The sequence below is a fragment of the Seriola dumerili genome, unplaced genomic scaffold (assembly GCF_002260705.1).
Source record: "Seriola dumerili isolate Sdu_G_001 unplaced genomic scaffold, Sdu_1.0 BDQW01000138.1, whole genome shotgun sequence".
In the NCBI taxonomy this organism is placed as follows: domain Eukaryota; kingdom Metazoa; phylum Chordata; class Actinopteri; order Carangiformes; family Carangidae; genus Seriola; species Seriola dumerili.
Window position 1 is genome coordinate 18,829,521 of NW_019174393.1, and position 24,575 is coordinate 18,854,095.

General features: G+C 40.7%; 1 protein-coding gene across 2 annotated transcripts in view; it reads right to left on the minus strand.

The window, feature by feature from the left end:
* Positions 1–7,699: 7,699 nt before the first annotated feature.
* The window catches only part of tmem178b (transmembrane protein 178B), a 122,170-nt gene continuing 105,294 nt past the window's right edge, over positions 7,700–24,575 (minus strand). For both annotated transcript variants that reach the window (XM_022749472.1, XM_022749473.1), the window contains exons 4-5: positions 11,669–11,806; positions 7,700–8,041 (exon numbers count right to left, since the gene is read on the minus strand). In XM_022749472.1, coding sequence (XP_022605193.1) covers positions 7,791–8,041; positions 11,669–11,806 — 389 coding nt within the window. In that variant the 3' untranslated portion in view covers positions 7,700–7,790. The remainder of the gene's footprint in view (positions 8,042–11,668; positions 11,807–24,575) is intronic.

Sequence of the window (24,575 nt, forward strand, 5' to 3'; positions counted from 1 at the left end):
GTTTCCACTGACCTTACACTTCCCGTAAAACATTTGAAAGAACCGACCTCAGAGGCTTTCAGTGTGGACCAATTAGCTTTATCTGGCTGAGGAGGTAGCGGCTTTCAGATAATGTCAAGAATGAATTAAGTGCTCATACTGTTCCTGGCAAAGACGTGCTTATGTCCTTTTCAAGTGTCACACTTTCAATAACAAAAATGACTCCTCTTCTTTGCTAATTGGCCAAACAAATGATGACCTAAACCATGGTTTATCGATGCTATTTAAATTCTGTGTCAGATATTAATTGGTGACCAATGCCTTTTTCAATATTTGAGGAACTATTTGTAAGTCTTACTATTGCTACATAGCCAACTCACCAAGAGCTGTCTCCAGTGCTGGAAATCAACCCTCTTGTTTTGCTTCTATTTCTGTCACTTCTTGTCTTTTATTCAAGTTGGCATGCTAACCAGCTAGCTCCAAGCCTCTTGTATTGTAAATGCAATCATAGCTAAAGCTTTAGGCAAGATTGGAAAGTAAGAATGTACCAATAGCTCCTTTAAAAAATCATAATATATTGTGTTCACGCTCAGCATTGACTGGGTTTTCTAGGTTCTCTGCGTGCACATTGGTCACAGGCAGCACTGCCCACTACCACAAGTAAATTCTCAACCTGTGGGAAACACTGTAAAAAAAAAATGCCACAAGAGAACGGGATGAGAAGGGAGTCATTTTTTCTGGGATTGGGACAACGGGACAGGAGTGAGGGATTAGTATGTTGTGAACAGTGGTGTTGCAGTGCTCTCTGGTGCACAAACTATGTAACAGTGACACTGGTTGTTTTACTTTCTTGTTTCTTATCGAATGTTATAAATGCCAAATCCAATTCATCACCAGTTAGCTTAAAGAAGCTATATGTAAGTTTTGCTATTGCTACATAGCTAACGTTAGCATTAACAGCTGTTTACTTACCAGTCTTGCCAAGAGCTTCAGTCATTGTGTTTACAATACAAGAGGTCAATACAACACGTCCTTTGAGCAGTTACTTCTTCAGACTGGATGCTACAGCGACTCGGTATTGGAAAGTGACGAGATGGTGGTTCGGCCGGGTCAGGGATAGCAGGTTAGCATGCTAACTTCAGTAGAAGAAAAGAAGTGATAGAATAAACAAGATCCACCTCTGGAAACAGCTCTTGGCGAATAAAGGAATGAAGTTTGATGCCAAACTTGCAATCTTTTCTTCTAGACTGGTAAGTAAACAGCTGTTAATGTTGGGTTCGCCACCTTTGATGAGTGATGATGTGGGGGTGTTAGATGTACGTTTTTTCACCTGATTTTGTTGCTACGCCCTCCTCATCCATCTCTCCCCCATTTTACCACACAAACAAAATATACCATAGGAGTGCACCCCAACCACTCAACCATCAGGCACACTTGCTGCTACCCGCCTCAATCCTCTCTGCCTAGATTCACGGTGAGGTCGTGGATGTGGATGCGTGCTGCAGTTGCTATGTAATAAGGTAAACTTTAATATTTCTGCTACCCATCGAATAAAAGTATAAGCTTGGCCATTGGACAATCGTTACTGTTGTACAGATTTTCATACGTTTATGGACACAGGATTGGACATAAGCAGGAAGAAAACAGAATAGCAGGAGAAGGAAAAAAATGATGTTTTATTTGTAACTGAAATTCTAAATTAGAAGTGCATCTTCACAAAAACCGGGACAATTTGTGTCCTGCGAAAGAAAATGAATTTTCGGCGATAGTCACTCAAAAAATAGAACAATCTCGGGAGAACCGGGATGGGTGGCAACCCTAGCTAATGCTAACGCTGGATTATAGCAAGACTTACAAATAGCTCCTTTAAATCAGCAGATAGAATCGTCCTGTCAAACTATCAGTTGGGCCTGTTAAGTTGTTTGAGAATCTCCATTCTTCACCAGTAGACCATCTGAAAGTAAACATCTATATCTGTGCCCATGATGATGATGATGATGATGATGATGATGATGATGATGATGATGAAGATGATGGTGGGAAACTTATCTTGTAGCCATGTGAAAGTATTCTCCAATGATTGTTGGTTTTCTTTTGTGAAAGAATTTTTCCATCTCTGAGTGAAGAATCATTTATTTCCATTTCCAGAACCACCTTTGTCTCCTTTTAATCTCCTGTTCTCCTTCTTACTTCACACACACACACACACACCAACATGCACGACAACCAACAGCATTAGTAAACACACCGATGAGATTTATTTTGTTGTGATTTTACATTCCACAGTTGAACATTTCCTTTTTTTCTCCTATTTTATGTTTACTCAACAGACACATTACTGATGTTAAAGGTTGATAGATCAGTTTTGTTAGAAATATCTGTCCACAATGGAAGTTGCAGTATCTCTGTCCTGAAACCTCTCCAGCTCCAGTCTGTCTCTCTCGGTGAGTTAGCTGAGAAACGATGAGGTTTTCAGTTCACTGTCACAAAGCTGTTGGTCTTATTAGTTGCCTGGAAGAGAGTGTTGCTGTCAGGTGAGTCATGGTTCAGTCTGTCAGTCCGAGCTATTTCTGGATGTCCATATTCTGACATACTGTAAGCCCTTGTCTGTGTGCTTCCCTGCTAACTCAGCTTTTAATGGTTTTGACATCGAATTTGACGCCATGCTTGACAAGTATTTCAATTTCTCAGTGAACACGGTAACGCTGCCGTACACGCACTCAAAAAGTGTTGTTTTTACCTCGGTACAGTGGCTCTGAGAGCTCAACAATCTGCAACTTAAGAAAACACGTGCAAATAAACAAAAGTTTGTTTCAGTTTCAGTTTGCATGTGTTTCCTTAAGTTGCAGTGCTTTGAGCCCTCAGGGCCACCATACCTCTGACAGGTCATAGCGGTTGCAGGAAAGGAATCATGAAGTGAGGAATAATCTTCACTATGTGATCTCAGTCGGCAGCATTTAATATATAGTTATAGTTTCCAGTCAAGTTGGGGCCATTTTGTTGTATAAAGTTATACATATATACTAAGCTTTTATTACCGTCTCATCTCATTTTGATTTGCTCAATAAAACTGTAATGAAAGTAAAAAGGCCTTTATAGTTTTAACTGCTTGTACTGTCAACATCAGTGTCACTGAATTAAAGGTTATAATCTCAACAATTTACAGTTATCAACAAGCTTTAGTTCAGTTTGAACAGATGGCTCGCTTTTTTTTTTTTTTTTTTAATCAGCTGCTCCAGCGATTAACTTCAACTCTGGGGGAAAAAACTAATAAACAAAAAACAAACAAAAACAAAAAACAGGGAGCAAAATCTACTACTCCATGGAATGATTTTCACTAATTCATCTCCATTATATTCTCTTGTTCAATCTAGAACCAGACTCCATGTGTTTCCTGGTTATAATTAAATGCAAGTTTGATGATTTATAATCAATAATTAGTTAGCTAATAATGCTAGACAGGGTTTCATCACTTAATAGCACTTTCGCATCCAGACTGTGGATGTACCTCATGATGTCGGCATATTAGTACATAACCTCAGGTCTCGGGTCAGGTCCGGGTCTAAAATTCGGCAGCAGTAGTCCAGCTTACTCGTGATGGGTCTTAAGGATGCAGGTCCATGTAGAACTTTATGTTTAAAGTATGATCAGGAGCACCATCTTACATGAAGCGGATTGTGCTTTTATGCATGGCTTGATAACTCCTCTCTTGCTCTGTATGTCCTGGTCTTTTCTTGTTGTGTGTGTGTGTGTGTGTGTGTGTGTGTGTGTGTGTGTGTGTGTGTGTGTGTGTGTGTAGTTTTTTTGCTCCGGAAAGTTTGAACAGGTCTGAAGCTCTGAAGTATTTTCAGGTTTAACTGCATCAGCAGCTTGTGTCCAAGAGAACATCTAGTTTTGGAAAAAAAAAAATACACCCTGACTGCAAAGAACAACTCCGGCCTCATTGGACCTGAACAGTTCTGATGACCCATGGCTTGTATGGCCTCCAGTCATGTATACATATGATAACACTGCTATAAATCTGTTGAATCCAACAGCAGCTATGGTTGCTGATCATTTTTTGGTCCGTTACGTTAAAATGACAACTAAATGATTTCATTTACTCAAGATTTTTTTTTTTTTTGCGATGCTCATCTTTACTTTTCATCGCTGTTATCAGAGATTGTAGTTTGATGTGTCATTATCTCAGAAAAGGCTAATTAAATAGTTAACTTATGATGATGACTCCATAATGTCATTATATGAGATTAGTGTATTAAAAGATTATATGTTGGCCGGCCTACACAGTTTATGATCTGCGCCTCTCTGAAGGCTCACAGGAATCACTCCACGATAAAACAGAACATGATTATCCCAATATAATGAGAAACTGACGTCCTGATCACCAGAATAGCATGTTTGATGTTCCCAGATAACATTATAATTACATTTTTATTAAAAACACCGACTCCGTCGTACCTCATTACCTTGGTCTCTGGTTGTAAGTGTGTAGCTGGGTACAGAGGGGTGAGTGCGTCTCATTGAACCCTTTGAAGGTGCAGTCCGTAACTGGAGAAGCCGCGATAAAGATATTAATAACTGTCACCTGAAACGCTCTCCTCTAATCCCCCCCACCCACCCACCTCAACTAGCAGAGTTTCCTTTAGATCCCACAAAGACAAGATTGTGTCACTGTGAACTCAATTTGGAGACAAAACTACTTTATTTTTTCTCTATAACACGGCTGAATGAATTTATAACCACCTTTATCCTGCCCCTGTAGTATTTGAGCTTTATTTGCATACAGCAAACCAACACGGTAGAGCGAGATGATGATAGATATGTGTGGTATGTATGTGCTGTAACTGTACCCCATCAAGGTACCACACTAGAATGTGTTTCTGTTATTAAAGGTTCATTCAGGTTTAATACGACTTTGACTATGGGTCTTATTTTTGTAGTTTTATCCAACATGTCAGAATGAAATTCTGCTCTGGGAGTTCATTTCTGAAATCTGGGAACACGTGACATTGATACAACAAAGTCTAGATTATCTAAACTCAGATAACATCCTTACAAGCCAACAGTGCTTGGACTGGGACTGACAGGAGCAGAGGATATCTACAGATGTGGCTTCATGAACCGCATCTCTTTCCTCTTCCTTTGATTTGTTTGTCTTGACACATCTTGACATTGTTTTATCTCGATTGAAATGACTTTTTGTTGAACTTCACGAAAATATATTTCACATTTTCAAACTCTGGATGCAGCATATGGATCAATGTGCTGGGGAAATGTTAGAAAAGTTAGAGAAGAAAAAATGGTTGGAACATGTTTTTCTGAACCACTTCAGAAATCATGTTTTATAGCTTTTCTAAATGCCTACACTTGAAGGCTGAATGAAAAAGCACACCGCAATAATCGTTTAAATGTGTTCAAACCCTTCTTACTTTTTCACTTCCACACATGACTTTCAGTTCCGGGGGGGGGGGTTGTTACAGAAACAGTGAAACAGCCTTTCCTCAGTGCTAAATGGGAGAAGGACTGTGGGGTGAGTCGGTCCAGAATTCAGTCATTCCGATGGAGCATATTTAAACGTTTTTCCCTGGACTGAATCTTTGACTTGTGTCAACAAAGAATAAAAGCGGTGTAGTAGCTGCTGAACGCATAAAACAAAGATAAACCTACACTAGTCTGCAAGACTGATGATGACTTATGTGCCATAAAAAAAAAAAAGGTTGAGGTTGATCCGAACCAGAATCTTTCCAAGCCACAGTACCCCGGCATCATTGTACTCCAGCGAGTAAATCAGCCGGGATAATTGGGATAAGCGTTTATCCCGGTTACTTAAACCAGGATATGATGTTTATATAAACAAAAACATCAAGAAGCCCAGCCATAACTGGAATACAAAAATAAGACCCAGGTTGTATTTAACTGAGATTATTCTTGAGCAGACGCCAGTTCAGGTTTTGTTTCTGGATTGGCTACACTGGTTTTCAATGAACGGTTTTATTGGGGGATCACAATGACTCTAAGTGTTCTGTATTGAGCTCAAAGCTCAGCTCTGGATGACTGGGATTCTGTATCTGATGAGAATGAATTGGCCTGTTTATTGCATTACGATGATCATGCCTAATGTGCATAGAAATATCCGACACCATGCGCGTGTGTGTTTTTATTTCTGACTGCTGATGGGTGGCTGAGGCCTGGAGGAATCTTGCAGATACAGAGGGCTTTGATTTTTTTTTTTCTTTTTTTCTTCAGCCTAGACGTCTTTTGACAGAGTAAGGTGACATCTTTTTAACCTCAACCTCAGCGGTACAGCAACAACGCACACGGTTAAAGAGATTAAATAGGTTTAGAGAGAGGAGGCCCGGCAGAAAGCCCTGCCCGGTCTCGGCTGTAGGTGGGAAAAAAATAAAGAGCTAAAGAGGAAAAGCCACGTACTCTGAGAAAGAGTGGAGCTTCACAGATCCGCAGGACGGAAAGCCAAGAGTGTGTTTTTTCGACCGATGCAATTACTTAAGTCTTTCTTAGTCGCTCAGGGCGGCAGAGTACAGAGTTGACGTGCTGCTGACTCTTCTTTATGTGCCATGTCTGCTGGGAGTCTCCAGAAAAGATGACAAGGCAGAAGTCATTTGGGTTAAACAGGATACTGCATCTCCCCATTACTGTACGTTTGTCTGTTCATCAAAGCTCCTGCCTTTATACATCCCCAAGGCAGGGCTCCACTTTGTCGTTATTACAGTTTTTTTTTTTTTTTTTTTTTTTTTACAACTGTTTTTCTTTAGAGACTGCAAAATAAACCCTCCCCACGCACACACATTCACACTCACACATTTATCTCTATGACTAGAATGGAAAAAAAAAATCAAACAAACGCCACATTTGCTCCGAACGCAGGCTCAGTCAACAGTTCGTCCACGACATGAAGGGTTCAGTAAAAAGGAAAACACACTTTTGAATAAAAGAGGAACGCATGTATAAAATGCTAAATGGCTTATGGGATCATCAGACGGAATGTAATGCACCTACACGAGAATGAAAATGGTCTGACATGACAGTTTCCTGGTTGTCACTTCTCTGGAATATTCTGTACAATAATGTACAACAGTGGAGGTCCTGGATCTCCTCGCTACCCACAAACCCTCCCACGTAACTGGAGGGACCTCAGCGGCTGGAATACTGAGAGTTAATAGATGATCCCAGATCAGGGAGTTACATGTTTTCATGTTTGGTCAAGTTCTCTGTGAATTATCAAACAAGGAGGCTCCAAGAGGACAAGTCCATGAGAAATGTTCCGCAAGATTTTAACAATTTGACCGTTTCCCTCCAATACTGCTGATTCGTTCAGTTCTCCACACTCACAGTAGACCAGTCAATATAAGCTATAAGCAGTTCACAGGTTGAACACCTTTACCTGACACCTTCAGAGGTTCAGAACCGTTGTTTTTGCTACAACCATTCGCAATCCAAAATGTAGTCCTTCAGTGTCTCCATCTACTTCCTTTAAAAACTGTCTCGGTCAAGGTCCATTTCACCGTCTGCTCCACAACAACAAAACAAGCACAACTTCAAATTTTTGATAATATTTCTTTAGTTCTTCAGATTTTTCTGTTTTTTTTTTTTTTTTCAAGATAGCAGAGCATCAAGACACCCATTTTAAAACACACACAAACATAAAAAAAAAAAAAAAAAAAAAAAAAAAAAAAAAATCTGGAACCAGGAGAGACTGGAGATGAGTGGATGGATGAACACATGGAACAGTTTTTTTCTGTTTTCTTTCTTTCTTCTGCGGCTTCGGTCGGGCTTCTCGCGGCTGCACGGCTTTAGCAGACGGTGCCGTTCTCCTGTCGGGACTTGGGGCAGGTAGATCGGGGTATCGGCTGCACGGAGGGGGCCAGGGTGCAGAAGAAGCCGGCGATGAGGGTGAGGCCGAGGCCTCCCCAGGCGCAGAACATGGACCAGCCATAGCCATGGCCGATGTCGTCAGGCAGGCCGTACAGATACCGTGGGTAGCGGGAGAGCTCGAAGTTGATGCCAGCAACGCAGGTACAGAGGGAAATGATGCAGAAGGTTCCTGCAACGACAGAACGAGATGGTGACGAAGAGGAAGACAGAAATCATCATTGTCACAGTGAAACTCTCACAGTGGCTCCTATAAAATATGTCTATACCATAGTCACTTTGTTGCTTGGATTATGCTCACTGGTAATGTTTTATCTCATCCAGGAAGTATGACATTCCTGTACTGCTGAGAATTAGTCAGGGTGGACGCTTGGATGTCTGAAGCATCAGTTGTTAGGTTTAAATTACTCAAACACTTATGATGTCTAAGGGGAGATGGAGATTTTTGTTAAATACAAGTCCACGCGTCCCGTCTCTTGTTTTTAAGTCAGCACTGACCTTTTCCATATTTAACCAAGACCACCATCTTTTCCCCAATCTTAAAGGTCACAGGGTGACACTTATTTTTTGACTGGTTTCCAAGCTTGAAGAAAGCTGGTCTTATGTAATATGAGCTGACCAAAGAGCGGACGCCAGAAAGAGAGGGAAAAGATCAATGACGGAAAGGCTGGCTGAGCTCACCTGAGTTTCAGGTAAGGCCTGTATCCTTTTCTTTCTCATTGGCAACCAAGGCATTCAGGTTACGTAGTGGCCTGTTAGGACCTGGTACAACCATAAAGGTCAGTGGTAACTGACCTAAAAAGAATGATCTTACCAGCGCTACCAGACACTTTGACAACCACTGGTGTAGAGTAAAACAAAGAGCCCTTGAGAGAGATGTTCAAACCCTGCTTACTTTCTCACGTCTCACAAGGTGACAGTTTGCATATACATTATAAATGTCTCCTCATTATGTTGGTAAAAGTAATAATCATGATGTCATCATGTTTCATACAAAACATACATGCTTCTTTGACTGATGATTCAACTCTAAACTCTTAAAGTCCATCAGCTGATAGTATCTCTGCATAAAATGGAAAAGACTTTAGCTTCCAGTGCTGTGGCTGCCTGATATAATGCCGCCCACTTCATCACCCTACTGTGTCTGCATTGCATTGTGGTCCATTTTCATTCTGCTGGATCGTCCCTTGAATTAAATGGTTTTTCTAGATTCACTACCGAAGCACTTACTGAGGGACAAACCCCAGGGGATGAGGGGAGGATGTACCACCAACCCTCTGACATGCCTTAAAGAATGTGCTGTATCTCTGTAAATATTCTGTCCAAATTCTCTCATCTGAATGACTCTTTTACTTTGGATTGTGCAGTTGGTGATGCAGACTCTAAATTTGGCCTCGTTCTCGGAGCTCTGCGACCCTGTGGGCTGCTTTGCTGTGATTTGGCCACTGCAGACTGACCCAGCCTGTGTCTTGTGCCTTTATTACCAAGCAACATAATTGACTTTTTAATTGCCTGTTCATTATACAACTGTAGGGCACAGCACTAATCCAAGACTGATCATAATTGAGTGTGCAGTCGCCTCCTGCCAAGCAAGAGCAGTGCAGCACACAGCACAGTGTGTGTGTGTGTGTGTGTGTGTGTGAAGTTACTACTGATTGTCCACTGCCAGAAAGTGGGACACACAGGGTTTTGTGTGTGTGTGTGTGCGCTTGGGGGATGCAGAGGCTGGATATGCACATTCATACTCACTCTAATTCACCAGCATCAGCACAGATGACAACACAAATACACACATATATAGAAACACTGCTGTTTACAGTGTTTTTATCCACAGTGGTTCGCCTGTATGAAATGGTATTTCAGATGAATTAAGAATGGAATGTTTCAGCTGTCAGGTTTTGGTATTTGTGGACAGTTAAAAGAATAGCTCACCATTTTGTCAAAAACACGCGTACTGACGTTTTTTGTGAGAGTGAGATTTTCAAATGGAACGCTCACGCTCAATCTCATGTGTGTGTGTTGAGAACAGAGCTGCAGTCAGGACATGGTTAACCCAATTTAGCACAAAGACTTGAAACAGAGAGAAACAGCTAGCACCGCTCTGGCCTAAAATCAAAAATACACCAGCATCACCTCGAACGCTCAGTAATTAACACACTGCATCTTGTTTGTTTAGATGTAACAGTAACAGTTTGTGGTGTTAGGGGGGCTTACGTGCTGAAACTTCTCTATTTATGGGTGACTGTTGTGCAGTGACAATATCACAATTCAATGTATACAGTATGCAGTACTGTGTGTAATGAAAAAAAACTGTTTTCCTTCATTTCATGAAACGCTTTCTTCTAATCTGACTGGATGTTCTCCTAATGTATGAACAAACTGTATGAACTGATCTCCGCAAATAATGTACACTTAATGATTAAGCAAGATAAACATACCTTGTACCCTGGATGAAAGGGTTAAACATGTGTACATAATAGTCACTGTATAAAAGAGCTAAGTTTGAGATTGGAGGGTGTCCAGACTCTTGATACCGTTGTGGTTGGAAGACGCTGCACCCTATTTGGCCAAATAGTAATGTGTTGATCCTTGTCTTGATCATTGTATTGATTATTGGTTGTTCATTTTAATTTGACATTCTGTTCAGTAATAAATCTTTGAATCTTGACAGACTCATTGTTGTCTGCTTTCCTCACCTTAGAGCAAAATTGCCTCTACACTGTGTATACAAATTATTACAATACATTGATGTTTGCAGGCAGTATCCAAGAAATCAACATGAATGACTGTTATATTAAAAGGAAATATTGCATCATTGACTGTAAATAAAGATGGACGTAGCCTCTGTAAAGTCACCCACAGGTCTCTGAAGAGCAGTTTTGAAGCTCAGAGTGAGCTGCTCCACTCCACTGTTGACATCTTGGCAGTAAAGAATGGGCAAAGAGGAGGGGTGTGTACGGAGGGAGTCTTCAGTGCATGCATACTTTCACCCACCTGTCACTCAAAGAGGCCACGCCCTCAATTCTCCATTACTTTAAGTCTTAATAAAATGAATTAATGAATGAATTAATCAAACTGTTTTTGTACCAGGCTGTAAACATGTTTATTTCTGCTGTAAAGTTGGACAATTTAACATGGGAGTCTATGGGGATTGACTCACTGTTGGAGCCAGACTCTAGTGGTCGTTAGAGGAACTGCAGTTTTAGGTTCTTCAGTGTTGGCTTCATTTTTCCGCCCTGCAGGCTGCCGCTTGATTACAAAATGCGCACCACTGGACACGCTGTGACTGCTTGAACATTGCAAATAACTAATGGTTTTTCTCAGGTTTTAATGCTTTATATATATATATTCAAACAGACATGGGACAAATTAAAGGAAAAACCTGAATAATGAGTGGAGAAACAGAAGATGCAGATGCCTCCACTTGTAAGATCAAAGCTAAGGTGCACTGGAGCCGTTCTGACAGCTCGCCGTGACATAACACCTTCCTCAGACACTTTATGTTAATGTTTCCTTTAATTAACCTGTATATTGTTTTGCATCTCAGCCATGTCCATTCTGCAATGCATTGTTGGAGAATAGTGTACCCCAGCAAACTCAAAACTCTCATGTTTCTTTGCTGCATTCCGACTGTTTTGAGTGGCTTCAACTTGGCCACTTTTCCACTACATACTTAAAACCTGCTTAGAATGAGTGTGTAGCCTGTGGCTTAGAGGTACTGTGAACCGTAAATCACTGGTTAGTGTGTGTGTGTGTGTGTGTGTGTGTGTATGTGTGTGTGTGTGAGCATGTGACTCACCTCCCATGAGGAAGAGGAGACCAGCCACATACTGCATGAGGCCTCGGTCCCAGCAGCAGCCGAGCACGCCGATAATCCAGCCGAAAAGGATGATGGCCACCGCCATGCCCATGAAGCCTGCCGTCATCCGCCGCAAGTCTGAGGAGGCAACAGGAGAGAGGTTCGACATTATTAGAAGAGGTGAACAGAAAACATGACACACACGTGTTCTTTGTATCTGAAAGATGGGAAGTCAGAGGAGATTTTTAAACACAATAGGTATCACTGTGTGAATTTCTCTTGCTGTATATCTTCTTTTTCTTTTTCTTTTTTTTTTGAAAACATTTGACTTGGATGTGGCCAGATGTGCCACACATCTGACAGTCTGAATCTGCAGCAGCTGTTTTCAGGCCCATGTGACTCAGTGTTGACTATGAGCTTTTAAAACAACTTCAACCTGCAGCAGCTGTGATGACAATGAGCGTCATTGTCCCATTGGTAGCAGTTAACTCCTGGGCCGCGGCTGCTTCTGTGTTCTTGGTTAATATGAGAATCACAGAACTGAGATGATCCAGACCTGAACCTCACGTTGGATTCTGTTTAGTAGTAAGTAAGTAGCCACAAACTCTACGTAATAAACACAGTATAGTTTGATTTACTGCAGCTTTCAGGCTTCTGCTCTCCTTCCCCTCACTCCCTCATGTTTCCATCATGTGTCCCTTCCCGTTTGTAGCCTGTGTGTGTGTGTGTGTGTGTGTGTGTGTGTGTGTGTGTGTGTGTTTGGACGTGCTGGGTGTGGCTTCCTGTTTCTGTTCCCGCCAATTCTCTGACGCACCTGTGTCAGATCAACTCGTCACCTTTAACAAACTGCTGCAGTAAATACACCGCGGCTCTTCACCCTCGTTCCTCGCCAGATCATGAGTTCACCTTTGTGGTAAGAACGCTGCAACCACGCACACACTGCCTTAGCTGCGTGAACGTGGCGGCTGCCGTGGCTTGAACTGCTGCAGCTTGCACGTGTGTGTGTTCGCAGTCGGCTGTCTCTCTACACAATGTTTGCAGGTTACTGCAATGTTGGATTTTTTTTCATTATAAATTAATTCATGATTTATTTTTGACAGAAAAAGTCACTAAAATAAAACAGCACCTGGTAGAGCGCGTACCACATGGACCGCAGCAGCCATGGGTATGGATCCGACCTATGGCCATTTGCTGCATGTCATCCCCTCTCTCTCTCTCTCTCCCGGGCTTTCCTGTCTACCTCTCACTGTGCTATCAAATAAAGGCAAAATGCCCAGAAATATAATTTAAAAAAAGATGAATATTTTTCATGTCTGTGTGATATTCAGATTCAGCCGATCTATCAGATCACACTACATAGCTGCGAGACCAGAGACGCGCATCTCACGCCTTCCCTGCTTACTTTGACAATAAACCATTCCTGTTAACTGTTCCGACTGTCTCTGAGTCAGAGTCTGAAACATGGATTTCATTTACAGCTTTGTATTAAGACAGTAATTATTATTATTGTATTTAATCCTGTAAACAGAGGCTAAAGGACTGTTTTTATATTCAAGACAGATTTTTTTCATTTAAATAGCATTTTGACTGTTTGTTGACTCTACCTGCACAAGGATATTCACCTACATTCATATGGAGTGTAATGATTTCAATATAAGCTCCTTTATATTACAGTGGCTTCAGACCACTCCACTTTTTCCACTGTATTCTTGTAGATTTCCTTTTAAATGGATTGGCCCATCAGTCTCCGCTCAGCAACGCATAATGACTAAGTGAAAACCGTTTTTTAGAGTTTTTTGATCATTTATTCAAAATCGAAAAACTGAAATCTCTCATTTACAAAAGTATTCAGACCCTTAATTCAGTACTAGTCAGGTCAGTTGACCTGGTTTTGGTCGGTTTATCTCATTCTTCCTTGCAGAATTCCTGTAGCGTGATGTTGCCACCACCATGCTTCACTGTAGAGGTGGGATTAGCCAGGTGATGAGCACCCGCCTGGTGTTCAGACATCCAGTAATTCATTCATAGTCATTTGCCTTTTGACTTGACTTGACTTGACTTGACTAAAAGTGGCTTCCATCAAGCCTCTCTACCATAAAGGCCTGACTGATGGAGAGCTGCTGAGGTTTGCGGCCCTCTCTACAGTCGACTTCTGAGACTGTGAGAGTGGCTGTTGGGTTCTCGGTCACCTTCCTGACCGTGGCCCTTCTTGCTTGGTTACTCTGCCTAGAGAGCAAAATGAAACTTTGCCCAGGCAACATACAGTATGCCTGGGTCCTCGGCCCGAGTCTGGCCCATATACTTTAACATCTGGGCAGAGTCTGGCTGTCGTCCTGGTACTGACTGACAGCTGGAAGATTTTCTGTAAGCTTGCTAGAACTGAGAAAGATGTAGAATTAGCATCTTACAATCAAGCTGGGTCAGATTTATTTTGCTATCTGGGTGTTTGGCTGGATAGTAGCATGAATTATGGGAACTTATGTATGTGTGCCTTCCTAAACTATGTGCAATCAGTTTGCTACAGATGGACATAAACGGGAAACAACGTCACAGCAAAGGATGTAAATACTTTTGTAAATGAGCGATTTCAGTTTTTTGATTCTTGTAAAAGGTGTTTTCACATTGTCATTATGGATTACTGAGTGTAGACTGATGGAAAAATGGCACTTTTATCCATTAAACCCCATAAATTGAAGGGGTCTGAACGCAAATACATTCAATTCCACTGATGACTGCCACAATGAGCCTGATATTATCATTTAACAGGTTTACATTAAACAACAGAAACATGCAGAATCGTGTTGAATGAAATCTGGAATACAAGTTTGTGTGTGATTTGTTGAGCTGAACCTTTAAGTTTAAATTCCTTAGGAAAATTAAAATTGAAAGTATATGTTCTACAAAGAGGACTTGAGCTCCTCGCCTGCCTCAGGAAACCAGCCACTGTTTTAAAAACTCAATTGTCTGACCTGCTCAGTGACGGAGGACACCTGAAGTCACACTCTACTTAAATGCGTCTTTACCGTCTTTTATACTGGTGCGGTTTTGTAAATGTGGTCCATTGTGCAGAGGCAACATTGCGAGTGCTAACACAAAGAGGAAACGGAGAGTGGATAAGGCCAGGCTCTGCCACGTGGACAGCAGTGTGCTCTGCAGGAGGGTAATGACAGTGACAATGATTAGCTGCAGAGAGCAGCTGAAATATGAGAAGTGGGGGAGGAAGATGAAGAGCTCCAAGCAAAACCCTGACTCCCCTTCCACAAGTAGATTAGAATGTCATGGGTGAGCTGCTCTGCCAGGAGGAGGAGGAGGAGGAGGAGGAGGAGGAGGAGGGAGGCTGGGGGGCTGGCACAGGGCTCGGGTGAAGGGCACCATGTGGTGGAGCGAGAAAGGTCAAAACATTTGGCCTGAGAGCATAAATGAAGAACAACACAAGACAAGCCACCTCTCATGTTGTACATGCTGTACATGTTCCTGCATCGTCGTTGCTAATGAGTCGTTAACACATTCACACCCAGCATCCAACATCAAATATTATTGGTCTGAAACATGAGTTAGAGCTTGTCTAACCAATCAAAAAATGCCATAACAGGAAGTGGAGTAAGAAACATTTTTTTTTTTAACATTAATCTACTAAATCCCCCATATCCACAGTTCATTTGCGTCGGTTTACGTCAGTATAGAAAGAACTATGTGTGAGATCTCCCTTTTTAGCACAGAGAGTGTGAACAACGAATTGGACAGATAAACATAAAGTCAAACAAAATCCTATTTATTCTTTTTGTGGAAAATGCTCTGCAGTCAGTGAAGACCTGGAGTGTTCAAGCCACTGCTGCCTCCTCCAGCCTCTTGCTTGTTGTGGGGTCTCTCTCTGCGTTTACTGTGGTCTTCAGCAAGTTGGAATGCAGCTCAGTCAGATCGAGATCAGGTGATTGACTCGGCCAGTGCAATAAATGTCATTAATGTTCTTTCCAACATTTTCCATAGGGTTATCCAGTGACGGTAAGGGGTGCGTATGTGACGAGTTGGCAAAACGAATGACTTTTCCATCAGCCTCAGGTGGACTTTGTATGAAGTGCTAATTGTGTTAATTGCAAATGTTAGCATTTTAACACATCAAATAAAGAGGTTTGACATGAAAAGCATCACCTGCTACACATCAGCAGGTGATGCAGGTGATGTTAACACTGCCATTTTCAACATGTCAGCATGTGTCAGAGCTCTCTCACATCAGCTCTCCGGCATTTCTATGAATACTTAATAGGTGGTAACATTATGTTATCCATAGCTTACTATAGTTTATTCAACCAAGTATGTGTGTGTGTGTGTGTGTGTGTGCGCGCGCATGTGTGTGTGTGTCAGGTTCCTTCTGCCATCTTTCCATCAAGTAAGGTCATGCTGCTGTGTCCGTACTCCTCTATCAAAGGCATTAGGCCCAGCATTCCTTCGTGATGTCACCATCGTATGAAGGTGCTCCTATGTGTTCGTGTATACAGTATGTCCACATATGGTGAAATGCTGGGTTGAATGGAGCTTGTGCGGACGCTACTGCACCACTTGGTCAATAAACGAGCTTCGCTACTGAAGAGCCGCAAACGGCGACGTTTCCACTATGCTACTGAGAAATGTAGTTAAACTAGTAACTACTGCCCAACACTGATGACCACCAACTGTCTCCTCTGTCTCTTTGCTCACTCATCTGTCCATTGGCTGCAGGCAGGACAGCACGTGTCCATGCAATACTATGAAATCATAGGGCATTGTTACCCGGGGGGGGGGGGGGGACTTCTTCTAGAGTACACCACAAGGGGGTTTTACTACATGGTTGTCCTCTGTAGCGCTTAAACTGGTGGAGTCCCACGGAGAGCTGCGGGGTCTGGTTCTTGACAGAGGACGTACTATGGGCTGATCTGACCTGACAGAAAGACTGTCAGGGTGAGGAGTGAGGGGGAAAAGTAGAGCAACCACTCACCCTGACCTACATCACTGCCAGCTAGCCTTTAGCCTTTAGCCTTTAGCCTTTTATCAAACATATGAAAGCAAATACAGATTTATCTTATCCTGGACCCCTGAAAACTTTCAACCCCTGGGGAGCATGAACATGAGCAACCCATTTCATATCTACCTGCCGGTTAGATTATGAGATATCTTATGTACAAAAGTGATATTTTGGACTGAGAGAAGTGTAAGAGGGGAGGTCAGGGAGGTCATCGAAAATATTAAGATTCATTAAGATTCATCATTCCAGTAGCCAGTGTATGGATCATACATGTGAGTCTGGAACTTTGTTTGATATGGAAAAGTGTATGTTATGTATGTAGGAACACTGCAGTGAGAAGACAGCGAAAAGCCAGAACTACATCATATATGTGAAAGACACAGAATGAGTAGACAGACTTTGGATGCTGAACGGGACGAACAGTTCATGCTCATGCCTTACTGTATAGGTCAGGAGTCGCTATGGTTACAGTGTGTGACTGACAGGCGTCCTAACTCGGAGTTGCACGTGAGCTCTGTCATCATGAAGTCGTGTGCAGACATCAGCATGAAAAACGCTTCAGTCTTTGAAATACCATTTCATTTGTATTATATTCAGACACATAGATCCAGACATTATAGAGATGTACACATTAGAAATGCAGATTACATGTAGTGTGATAATAATAATAATAATAATGATAATAATAATACGTATGTTTCAGACATTTCTTTAGTTAATACCACAATACACATTACATTTAAAAGTCCGGCCTTCAGTATATAACATATATATATATATAAATACAGCTCTCTGAAATCTGGATGACCTCCAATGACTTCCAATATGTACTACCTTGATTTCTACCATCTGTGGTGGTTAGAATGAATGAAATATAACAGTTGATTTTCCACAGGATAAAACTACTTTATTTACACTGGACAAAGGCAAAGATGTGCCGCTGCAAAAACAGAACCAGTTGATAATGTGACTCTTTCAGTAAACGTACAGGAAACATCGAATAAGTTGTCTTAGAATCAAAAGTGAAAGTGCTGATCATTCATAGTCGCCTTTTTATAATACTTGTATTTTCACTGATGATGTTGTAACGTATAAACAGTCTTCAAATGTTGTAGCTAATCAAAATGGAGCTAATGAAACTACTATATAAAAATCCTCCAGTTTTATAGACTGGTGTTACGGTATATATGTTTTATGGTAAATCTTAATCTGTAAATAATAACAACTAACAAATTAACAGTTAATGTGATTCTCAGAGTAGAAATATAAATTAGCAAAAAAAAAAAAAAAAAGAACAAGTAAATTGTACATAAAAAAGTAGAGAGTAAAGAGTAAAGCTGTATAACCCAACTAAGTATAACCCGTACTTACGATCAAATTTATTGAGAGGGACTGAAATCTGTCGTATATAAAATACTCTGATTTATAAAAATATTCTGATGCTGTTAAATATCTAGATTTTTGAATTGAATAATCATGTAAATCACATCTAAAATTTGGATTGAGACAAACCTTTGATTACAGTAAACACGTCTGTTCAACATTCACACTTGTAATTTCCTCCCTAATGCTTCTCGGGTATGAAGACAGATCTGTGTCCTCCTCATGCTCACAGCAGGCGGCCTGTGTTCAACACATCACGCTCCTTCTACAGCGTCTCCTCAGAGGCTGCTTATGTCACTATTGTCAGCTGTGATTCTCGCTTTATTGATCACTGTCACGCTGTCACAGATCTCCTGAAACACAACAGCGCCACTCCTTCACGTATAGACTTTTCTTTCTTTTTCATTAGAGAACACATTTTACAGTTTGTCTTTCCCTCTTCCAGCGTAACATGACTTATTTTTTAGAATGGATTTTGAAATTAAGGTTTATTTTAACAATGTGTGTAACTCCTACAAGCGATGCTTTTACTCGTGTAAACTAAAATACACTGTATGTGTATTTTAGTTGACAGTCAGTTGGAGTTTTGATGGGACCGTCTGAGATCCCACAGAGCCGATATGGAACATCGTGTCCGTTGCTTATATGTTCATGCTGCTACAGCCTCTCCGCCACCACAGCCTCCTCCTTATGTGCTGAGCTGTTGCTCTTGTTGGTTTTATCACAGCGTTACAGTTCATGTATGTGTAGTTTCAGGCAGGATTATGTCTCTCGGCAGAATCCCTGATGCTTCTCTCTTTGAGAGTTCCCTCAAAGATCACTGCCTAATTGTAAAACCATTTGCTTTAAATGGTCAATTCCATAAAACAAGTGTCCCAGACTTGGTCCCGTCTGATATCAGGTCAAACATCTTGTTGACACATAATGGTTTAAAGGTTGACTGACTTCATCTGGAGGCATCTCATAATGTAGCATAAATGGTCCTAAATGGCCATGTATTTTATTACATTTGACATTAGTACCTGTGTAATGTCGCTACAGTAGCTCTAATTATATTAACAATTGATCAAATGACCATGTGCGATGTGAAAGTGTCGCTCGATGAACCGCAATAATGTCAGTGCTGCTTTTACAGCTTGTTGTGATGCCCACACGTTGTTGCAGCTTTAAATGTAGGATTACTGTATAAATCTTCATCGCTCACACTTTGGAAGGTCTTTGTTTACAAGAAGCTCAATAATCTCTAATCTAATTCTGATGAAATATATGTATATGTTGCTCCAGACTTTTAATCTGAAGAAACTAAAGAAATCTGCAGTTTAAGGCCGAGACTTGGTTTTAAGAGGATATGCTGAAGCTCACAGCCTGAAGAGCAAGACAATGTGACTAACAATCCAAAAGCGCATGGTGTGGACTGAAGATACCAGAGTGAGCGACTGCAAGAAATGAAGAGGAGGGATTTTTGGGCCAAAGGTTTCTAAGGACTGATGTCAGCTCTTCTCTGACATGCAGTAACTCACAGAGAGGGAAGAGACTGACTGGGCCGTCAGTCAGCGACTGGGAGGGAAGCCAGCAGAGGATTTTAACTCAATGCACTTTTCTGGCCAAATTCTGTGCTGACACAAAGTCTGCGGATCCATATGCTCAGTGACAGCCAGTTATTCTACATATACAATCACAATATTGGACAAATTGATTGAGATGATCATTTCTATAAAAGTGAATTTGATACCGTTACAAAGCTTGCCATGTCATTAGAAAATATTTCGTTTAAGAATACCTTTCATATTATTTGTGTATGAATCAAATTAATATGCTAGTTGAAGACATTTATGATCAAAGCAGCTGTGTGGAGCTGTTGCCGGTTCGAGCGCTGTAACCTTGGCACAACGTTGAGGAAACCCAAACCACACAGCAAGTTTTCTAATCCACTCTATGAAAGCACAGTCCAAGTTTTTTAGAGATTAAGAAGGTAATTCTGTCATTTGCTTTAGCTCATAATCAGCATCACCTACTTGCTTACCACTTTTGACTTAGCACCCTTTTTTTTCTCTCTTCTTTTTTTTTAATTTTCTCTGCTAATTGACCGAGTGAGTTCTGCTGGCAGGTGATAAATGTACTGAATTCCTTTTAAGGTTTGTCCTCTGATGTGTCTAACACACTCCTGTTCTCTTGCCATTGTGCTGCTCAACGGTTGAAACCTCTGCAGAGGCCTGGAAAAAAACTCCCCCACTACACCTAACAAAGGATTCACACCTGCTGATCTCGTGCCTTGTGCTATTAGCACATTAGTTATCATTATTATCATTATCATTATTATTATTGCCAAACAGTGACACTGTAGAAACTCATTCATTCTTTCATTCGTCACTCCATGGTGCGTGCGCTCTGAGTTCTGTCTCAGCTTAACCTCTCTCACCGCAGAATTCCTGGTGAAAGAATCAATGAGGCACAATTCTAAATTTAAAACAGTAATGATTCATTTTCATGTAGCAGTCAATGTGGCACAATACTCTACATTTGTTGACTTAGTAGCTATCAAGGAAGGATGAAAGGAGTAATGGTGAGTGCTACGCACAGTGACAACAGAACCTGAGAAAAATAACTTCCACTTCATAGAGCAATCTAAGCAGGCCTTCCTTCCTATGCAACAATTATCGCTAATTTAAAGCGACCACGAATCAAAGTGTTGGTTCACACCTACAAACATTTCGAAGGAATAATCTCTTCTGCATAAATCCCTCAGTGAGGGTTAAGGAGAGGTGAAATTCTAACAACACTGTACAAATATCTGTTAATGAAATATGATCTGCACAACAAAGCTAAGTAGTTCACTGAAAGGAGGAGACAATGCAACACCATTGCCCTGTCATTCTGCCCAGAATGGCTTTTTCATCATTACCCCAAAAATCCCAAATAGCTCACAAAATAAATGGTAATCCAATAATATTCATTATGTATTAACAGTGAGACAAAACACCACAGGCAAAAACCTTATATACATATACTGTACATTATAGCAAGAGGGGTTTGTTCTATCATCTATCATCATAGCCTGATTCATATGAGATTTTATTCCTAATGACGTGGCAACAACTGATTTTTATGGCTGTTGACAGTATTTTCTGGTTTCTGTAGAAATCATCATTCGTCCTGCTAGGGTGAAATTACTAACGCAGACAATGTGAGACCAACATCCACAGAGACTTTAACATCTACGTCACTAAACAAACTGTAGCATGTGCAGTGACAAGTCTAGGAGCCTCGAGTGTCCATCCAATGCTGCACCAGCGTGGCAACTGCATCACCAACTATAAAGCTACGGCAACTGACTCCAGCGCAACAGCTGGCCTGCCGCATCTTCAAACAGGTTAGCTCCTTGTTTATGGGTGACTGAGCATCGTCACGTTTTAATGCAGATACCTCACTGAGAGATCTGTTTAAACCCTGAGGCACGGTTTGATGCATGTCTCCTGTTGTCAGCCTGACTGTCTTGGTCTGTGGATTCTAGATACGATGGATCACAGCAGTCGGAATTCAGACAGGGCACTCAGGGCCTGTGCATTGGCTGGAGCTTGGAGCTGTCAAGACGTCATCCATGCCCCTGCGTTTGATTACAGTTCAACTCCCCTGGAAGTTTGAAACGTTTGATTGATGGATATACACTCAGTTATACTGTGCACATCCATCTGTGTGTTAGGCTAGTATTCTTTAAGGAGAAGCAGAGCAGTCAGTATCAGTTTTTATCAGGATTAGCTCATTTTCAGTATTAGTATTCATTTTATAAAAAAAAACCTTTAAGTATTATTTGCTTCAGTGAGACAAATGGTGTTCGTCGTTCTCCAGCTTTTTTTGTTTGCTTTTTTGTTCCTGGCTGGTTTATTTTGGATTTGCGTTCTTTTTGTAAGTTTCCTTTTTTTGGTATTTAATAAAACACCTTTCTCTCACTTTGGTTTGTCTCCATTTTGGATTCAGTTCTTCCTGAAACCTGACAGTAAGTTTGAAAAACTAAGAATATTGAGTTTCTTCTAGTTTGGTTTCAGTCAAATTTTGTTTAAAACAATAAACAGCATTCAATTGTGAACACAGGCCCAAATGATTAAAATATAAACAAACAGAAAACATACACAACACATTTTGTGAAAATTATCTTATGTAAAGATTTGTTGGGTTTTTTGTTGTTGTTGCAATTTGAATGTCTAGGACTTGGTTGAACAAAACAAACCATTTAAAGAAATCACCTTGGGCTCTGGGAAATGGTCATGGATGTTTTTCACCACTTTCTCTCTGACTTCATTAAGCTGTGGGAGAAGCCAGGGGAGCATTTGGTGTCCCGGTATGTATTCAATTAGAAACGCAGTCAGAATTTACAAACAGACAATTGCAAAGCTAGCTGGCTATCTGAGAGAAAAATGAGCCTCAGTGAAAAGCGGAGCGAAAACCCAAAGCTTCAAAATGTAATTGCTCCTCCACACGTTCGTGGGAATGTCCACATTTAAACATACAGTATACATGTGCCTTCTTTTCAAGGTAATCAGCAACAGTTGAAGGGACGGCTACAGCATGATGCAATAAGGTAGATCCTATGTCAACACTTCCTAATGTTGCAGCCCAACTGTCTACTACAGGAAAAAGACTAGTTTGCCATGTGATACGTAAAAGGGTATTTGACTCAGTCATTTCATTTATATTCAGTTATTCCATTAGTAGTTTTATGGAGTATGAGTATATTTGTTAAAGATACATGATAATTTGACAGATTTTTCCAGTTTATCCATAGACATGTCAGTTCAAACTGTTGTTAACCTCCATCCTCCCTCTGCAGCTCACAACCTCACTGTGCTGTGTGTTGATGAAACCATGACGCTGTCCGTGGTGCTGAAGTAACAAACTTTATACAAACTCCTCATTTAATATTAAATTGTCTCTACAGAAAATATCAAGAGCTGTCAGGTCATTTTAAGAGACGTATTCTTTCCAGAAGAAGTGAAGTAGTCATTGTATGTTGAATGTTGCTTAGCGAGCTTTGATTTCCACTGCTACGGCAACACGTTGTAATGTATACGGGCGCTGTAGCCGGCACTTCAAACGTCACTGCTTCCATTAGGGAGGTGCTATGAGTGATTAGCATCAAAATTAAACCTGGTGAAGAGTCAACAAGCATTCTAGCAACTCTTTCAGGCTATACTTAGGCACAGTGGCAAATGCTAATATTAGCTTGATAGTAAATAACAGTGCTAATATGCAGATGTTTAGCAAATACAAAGTTTCCCATCTTAGTTTAGTGTGTTAGCATGCTAACATGTGCAAATTAGCACTTAACACAAAGCAAAGCTGCGGCTGATGGGAATTTGTTTGGTTTTGTAGTTTTCCCTTCCTTTCCCTCTTAACTTTATTGTCTATCATTAATTCTATAACAGCTTGATCCACTTTATATGAAGTCTACATTATGTCAGTTTTCCCTTTGTCACCCGCCTGTATATAGGTGTGCTTATTTATTTATATATTTTATTTAATGTTTTCGAAACCACTTTACAATAAGACGACATTTATAAAAGATTTACATATAGTTCATAATTAGGTTATCAATTAGCTTGTTAACACTTTATAAATCATAAATAAACAATCATAAACAAGTTATAACACAGTTTTCATACATTGATGGAGGCTCACTATTTGCTAACTAGTAACTAGTAAAAGGAGCCTTATAGTAACTCTAATAAATGATGATGTGTCTTACACTTTTACCAGTTATAAATGTTTGTAACTGATAAATAAATGATTGTAAAAACGAGATGAAGAAACCTGAAGATGATGGAGGGAGAATCACAGAGATGTGAACAGTGGGACAAAGAATGGGTGAGCAGTTCACCAGGTAAAGGAAGGTCACCACCTGTGTTCTAGCTGGAATGCTAAAGTCCTAAAGAAGAGACCGACCAGCAGAAAGCATCTCCATGTTAATCTCCACTGTGATAACAATCTGATCAACAGCTGTGATTATAATGAGGACGGCTGCTGAGAGCATGTAGAGGTCAACAACAGTGCCAAGGCCTCAGAGGATGAATCTAGTCATGTGATATGATCATGTGATCTGCCATAATTTGATCCGCCAGATGAAACTTTCTGAGCATTAAGATGCTGACGGTGGTTCATTGATAGTAACTGAACAAACAGCAGCAGGTACAAACGCTGATGATGGAGAAAACAAAGAAAACTCAGTAACTAATGAGATATGAGGCTGAACAGTACAGACACATGTGGGCTCACTATTTGGCAAGCTATAGGTCACTGTTGCCCTTTTTCTCTAATGTGTTGTAACAGCTTATAAATGATTTACATAGTTTTAACAATCTAATAACTAGTTATAAACCATTTATAAATCCTTTATAATGGTCGTCTGAATGTAAAGTGGTACCATGTCTTCTATAAAAACTGTACTGCTGCCTGCTGGCTTCCATTTGCTTTGCCACAGATTTGTTCAAACTGTCTTGTTTAGTGATAATAAAAGACCAGATGAGGCTCCTA